General features: G+C 38.4%; 1 protein-coding gene across 1 annotated transcript in view; it reads left to right on the top strand.

Moving 5' to 3' along the window:
* Positions 1–270: 270 nt before the first annotated feature.
* The window catches only part of KIF11 (kinesin family member 11), a 48,071-nt gene continuing 42,250 nt past the window's right edge, over positions 271–6,091 (top strand). The window contains exons 1-5 of the mRNA XM_027112056.1: positions 271–562; positions 4,439–4,571; positions 4,805–4,902; positions 4,991–5,069; positions 5,797–5,982. Coding sequence (XP_026967857.1) covers positions 486–562; positions 4,439–4,571; positions 4,805–4,902; positions 4,991–5,069; positions 5,797–5,982 — 573 coding nt within the window. The 5' untranslated portion in view covers positions 271–485. The remainder of the gene's footprint in view (positions 563–4,438; positions 4,572–4,804; positions 4,903–4,990; positions 5,070–5,796; positions 5,983–6,091) is intronic.

The following is a 6,091-nucleotide window of genomic DNA, read 5'->3' on the forward strand; positions in this document are numbered from 1 at the left end:
AAATTTGGGTTTAGAGACGCGATATAATTGACCAAATTGAGCAAGTTTAAGTGTGACACTACCAAGTCCGGCGTCTCTCCCACTAGACTACGAGTTCCAGGAGGGCACGGTCGGATCTGCTATTTACTTTCCAGCGGGCCACGCCCCGGGAGCGGGATCTGGTGTCTACACCGCGTCCCATGGTGCCTTGCGCGCCTGCGCTGCAATTGGCCCGGAGACTCGGCTCCTTTTTCAAATTGAGGCGCCGAGTCGTTGCTTGGTTTCCTGGGCTTTGGGCGGATACTAGGCTGGTGATTCGAAGGCTCGGGCGGGTGGAGGACAGACGCCGGGGCCAGTCACAGTCCCTGGTGGAGGGCGATTTCCCCGGCCACGCCAGCACCCGACAGGGGAGGAGGGCACCCGGGTCCGCGCCGGCCGCCGAGCCGCTCCACGCCCCACGGCGCCCGAGTCCGCGACCAGGCCTTGATTTTTCGGCGGGGACCGTCATGGCGTCTCAGCCGAATTCATCTGCGAAGAAGAAAGATGAGAAGGGGAAGAACATCCAAGTGGTGGTGAGATGCAGGTAGGCCGAGCTTGGCAGGATTCCGAGCCCCGGGCTTTGCTGCAGGGCTCCTTCCTGCGCGGTCCGAGGAGAGAGGGCTTTTGTTTGCAATTTCTGAAGGGACCAGACCTTCCTGTTTCATAGTTATCTGCGTTCTGTTTGATAGAATGACACCAGGTTGCTGTGAGGAGTAAATTAGTATTTTTTCTTTATTTTTCAGAAGAAAGGAATTTATATCTGAGTTTATAGTTTAAACTGCTATTCAGAAGGAGAATTTGGTCGCCGTTCTTTAGTGAAATGTGTTCTTTTCTTAAAAAACTACTGTCGACAAAGATTTAGGTGTCACTCCTTGCAGTTGGTCCGTTTGGAGATGACTGCACACCTACTTTACAGATGTTTTAGCACTTATGTTGGGATTACCATCCCCTCCATCACCTCTAAAAACGTAATCAGTCCCCTCTTTTTATTCTAGATGCAGTATTTCCTTAATCCCTACTAAACAAGTAAACATCACTGTATTTAAAATTTAAAAATTAAGTTGTAGAGTGAGTTTATGTTTTTAAGATCAAGGAGAAAACTAAAGTTCTGCTACATTTCCCAGTGGTTTCCATATCACTTCCCAATTTTAAAATGAGCTAGGAGAGGAAGGACATACTTGAAGATACTTGAGGCCCTCCATAGTTTACTGGTATTTGTGTGTTTTGTATGTCTGTTTTTGCTGCTGTTGTTTTAAAAACTACCAACTATCAGAAACTTTTCTGTAAATCCAAACGTATTCTAAAATTAAAAGGTTATTTAAAAAGTGTATTAACAAACTTTCTTAGGTTATTGCCTACACAGCTTTGGTGACTTGAGTTGTAGATATCAAAGGTAATAGCTAACTTTCTAAAGTAGGTGCCAGAGAAGACATTTGGTGGTAACCTTAAGTCTAGCCAATTACATTCTAGTTGCACTCTAGGGCTTCTGCTAATAGTTACTTGTTTTGAAGATTAGAAAAACAGCCTATATTCAAATGCAAAGTTTTAGATGATTTTGATCGTTTAGTAAAGTCAAGTGGTATTACCTTTTCTGTGTGGCTTCATTTTCTTTAATTTCATTTTTATTGTTAGTTACAGAATATGTCAGACCTATAAAAAGTTATAGAGAACAATGAAACAGACATCTGCGTATCCATCACCCAGATTAGAAACAGAACAATCATTACATCTAGAGTCCCAGCGTATCCCTCCGCATCCCTTTTCTCTACCCCAAGAGTTAAACATTATCCTGAACTTCATGTTTATTATCTCCATACATTTCAAGGCTTAACTTAAAAGAGATTTCTTTTACTTTATCACTAATGAAAAGTGCTTAGGTTGTGTCTAATGTTTACAGTAACTTCAGTATAAAGAGATGTTTTTCTTTTTAAGTTAGCCTTTTCTTTTTCAAATAGCCTTCCTAATGCAAACATGTCCTTAAACTTTACTAAGTAAACAACTTATGAGGCCCTCGGAGGTTGTCAAATCTTTTCTGTAAAGGGCCCAGATAGTAAATATTTTAGGCTTTGCAGGCCACATGTGGTTTCTGTCACATACTCTTCTCTGATTTTTTCCCCCGTTTTTTTTTATTTTAATTTATTAAATTTATTTATTTTTGGCTGCGTTGGGTCTTTGCTGCTGCGCCCACAGGCTTTCTCTAGTTGCAGTGAGCGGGGGCTACACTTCATTGCGGTGTGCGGGCTTCTCATTGCGGTGGCTTCTCTTGTGGAGCACGGACTGTAGGCATGCAGGCTTCAGTAGTTGTGGCTCACGGGCTCCAGAGTGCAGGCTCAGTAGTTGTGGTGCACGGGGTTAGTTGCTCTGTGTCATGTGGGATCTTCCTGGACCAGGGTTCAAACCTGTGTCTCTTGCATTGGGAGGCAGATTCTTAACCACTGTGCCACCAGGGAAGCCTTTTTCCCCCAGTTTTACACTTTTAATTGGCACAGTTTATTGTAGCCTAAGAGATCAGCAAAATTTGAAGAGAGATGACTTCATTACTTGGTTACAATGAATACAATCTTTACGATGTTCTTTACTTGTACAACAACTCTATGAATATTTATGGAATGAATGAATGGATTTAGCAATTCATTCAAAAAGTCTGCTGGACACGACTTTTTTTTTTAAATCCTCAGTCTTTGTTTACCATTTTGGTTGTTTGAATTTTAATATACTGTATTGAGGCCAACTAAAATTGATGGGTTTGCTAGTGTCATCAGCAGAAACCTTGCAATATCTAATTAAAGAAGTCTGGATAGGAAAATAGTTGCTTAGCAGCACTCTTTATTGCAGTGCAAACAGTCCCTTAAGCTTCTCTCTGGGAGCTTTGATAACTCTTAGGAATGTGTGATTTGTGTGAATTTCTACTACTCTGCCCTGACAGCTTGAATGTATTCATTTGGTAACTTAATCACACATCCAGGCAAGAGATTAGACCAATTGGAAAAGCTTTAACCAAATGAGAGGAATTCATTCCACTTGATACTTTTGTCCTACCTCAGTACAAGTTGGTTTTGACTTAGTTTTGTTGAACTTTTAATAATACTGCATACTGTGACTTATGTACATTGTGTAGGTTTCAGTACATTTGACAAATGACAGCATGACCAGATATTACTTGGAAGTTACTGAGTTAAATTTCCCAGGATCACAAATTTGGTCTTCTGACTGGTCAAACATGCTAGGGGGTGGGGCATGCCAGAGGACATTGAGGTATCCTTCTTAAAATAAATAGCAACTTGGTTCGTCTAGTAATGAGGGGAAAGATAATTTCCTATTTGGTGTTTCCTGTCAGAGTATGTGATAATGAATGGGAAAAATGAACTCAGGTCAAGAGTACACCTTTCCCTTTGGCCCAGATGTGCGTTAAGTATATCAGTATCTTATGGATGCTATTCTGTGGACTATGGTTCTTTTTAGCTTTCCCATCATTCCCCTTAGGATGACATTTATTAAGCAGTGTAGTATAACAGATATTTGCATGCCTACTGTGTGCTAAGCATAGTAGTAGACACTGGGGAAACAATAAATTAAACAGGATTTCTTTCCCTACACTGTGAGGTTGGTACTATTACCAACCTTAATTTTCAAATGAGAAGACAGGCACAATGGGCTACATTGCCCAAGCAGACTGGATGGAGAGTCCTCACTCTACTGAAATGCCTAAGGAGGCATTTATTATCTTAGATTACTTCACAGGGAGTCTTTCCCATCACCTATGCCTCTCTCCTATCCCACCCTGTCCCAATTAAGGCCACATTAAACTTTTGCTGTATGTTCCTACCTTTTACGTACCCTTTCTAAACATCACCTCTCTTATAATCACTTGTTTTATGTCACTGTTCCCCACTAGACCTCACAGTGCTGTGAGGACAAACAGTTAATACATGTGAAGCACTTGGAACAGTGAGTACCTGGCACCTAGTAAGCACTCAACGTATTAGTCATTATTTTAATCTGTTTTTTATTTTGTGCCATTTATCCACTGGCAGGTTAATATTTTGAACGCAAATCTGGTATGTTATTTCTACTACATCATAACCTAACTTGACTGGATTCTAAGAACAGTGGAAATAGAATTCTAAAAAATAAGTTTGGCATTTTTTACAAGTTAATTCTGTTAGCATCTACTCCAAGAAACTGTCAAAATTGTACATGTCTTTCAAAACTTTTTAAAAAACTAATTTTATTTCTGGGATTTGAAACCCTTAAAATTCTGCTGTCTGCCTTAGCAGTGTCATTTACTCCTCATTTAATCTCTATCACCAACAGTGTAGTTAAAGCTTCACATTGTTCTTGTCTGAGGTATTAACAAAAATGTCATCAATAACCAGATAACTAAGAGTTCTTGAATAACCTTCTGTGTTTCTTTTTACAGACCATTTAATTTGGCAGAGCGGAAAGTTAATGCCCATTCTGTAGTAGAATGTGATCACATACGGAAAGAAGTTAGTGTACGAACTGGAGGATTGGCCGACAAAAGCTCGAGGAAAACATATACTTTTGATATGGTACTTACTTCCTAAAATGCTTCTACTTCTTTATTGTTCACTAATGTAAAGTTATCCTAGTACACATATTTTCTGTAGGTTCTAGTGTACAGTTACAAATTTCAGTTAATCCTTTAAGTTGTCAAATGGTTTCTAGTGGGCTGAATAAGTTAATATATTAAAAACAAAATTATTAAAGTAATTCTGAAGTGTTTTTTTTTTTTTTAAGAAATGCCTTTTTTTTTTTTGGATAGGTTTTTGGAGCATCTACTAAACAAATTGACGTTTATCGAAGTGTCGTTTGTCCAATTCTGGATGAAGTTATTATGGGCTATAACTGCACTATTTTTGCGTGAGTGAAACACTATTTTTCAAATTGATGAAAAGGTTTAGATGCGTGTATTCGTTCTTTTGTTTAATACTTTTGTTAATTTTGACAGATATGGCCAAACTGGCACTGGAAAAACCTTTACAATGGAAGGTGAAAGGTCACCTAATGAAGAATATACTTGGGAGGAGGTATTTATTGTTTATAACAGACTTCTGTCTCTAAAGTGGCTGAAGTATATCCAAATAAAACTTGGTTGAAGGCCTGTCTTGAAATGGAAAAGATCAGAGTACCCATGTCAAACATGAATTTAGGATAAACTACTACTACAGTAAAATTAAAGTATATGGTATGGCTTTTGTTTAAGAAACATACATTCTTATTGGGAGAGAGAGGAGCAATACATATGGCACAGTTAAGTGATAATAGAAGGGTCTGTTTCGGAGAGAATAGTTGGAGCAGACTATTGTGGGAAAGTAGAATGTGAGTAGGGCTTGAAGGGGAAAACCTTGCAGTGCGGGAGTTAGTATCATAAAGTTAGTCAGAATTAGAGAATATACTGTTAGATGAACACTTCTGATTAAAATGATGGTGTTATGTTCTCATGAGAAAATTTGGAAAGGATTATTGAAATTGGCTTTATAAGTAGCTTGGTTCAATTGGTTTCTGTGTAATGCTCAGGCATAAAGTGGCTGACAGGAATGACAGATTTGTGGAAGGTGTAAGGAAGAATAATTACTATTAAACAGACTGTTGTAAATGGCTTGGCTTCTCCAACAGGTTAGTTTTGTTTTGTTTTTAAACCTGTTTTGACATACTTATGTTTAAATATACTATAAAGGAGGCCCTTGTTATATGTGTTTTAACTATTGCAGTAAATGGCATTCTTTAAAGTCTTTATTAATGTTACAATTTCAGGATCCTTTGGCTGGTATAATTCCACGTACTCTTCATCAAATTTTTGAGAAACTTACTGATAATGGTACTGAATTTTCAGTCAAAGTGTCACTGTTGGAAATCTATAATGAAGAGCTTTTTGATCTCCTTAATCCATCTTCTGACGTTTCTGAGAGACTACAGATGTTTGATGATCCTCGTAACAAGGTAACTTCAGTCTTTGAGAATGAAATGACTCCAAATGTTAATGTGTGATACTTTGGGAAGTCTATATATATATATATATATATATATATATATATATATATATATATAT

This window comes from Aethalodelphis obliquidens, unplaced genomic scaffold (assembly GCF_003676395.1).
Source record: "Aethalodelphis obliquidens isolate GAN/ISIS:26980383/991018 unplaced genomic scaffold, ASM367639v1 scaffold11, whole genome shotgun sequence".
NCBI classification, from domain to species: domain Eukaryota; kingdom Metazoa; phylum Chordata; class Mammalia; order Artiodactyla; family Delphinidae; genus Aethalodelphis; species Aethalodelphis obliquidens.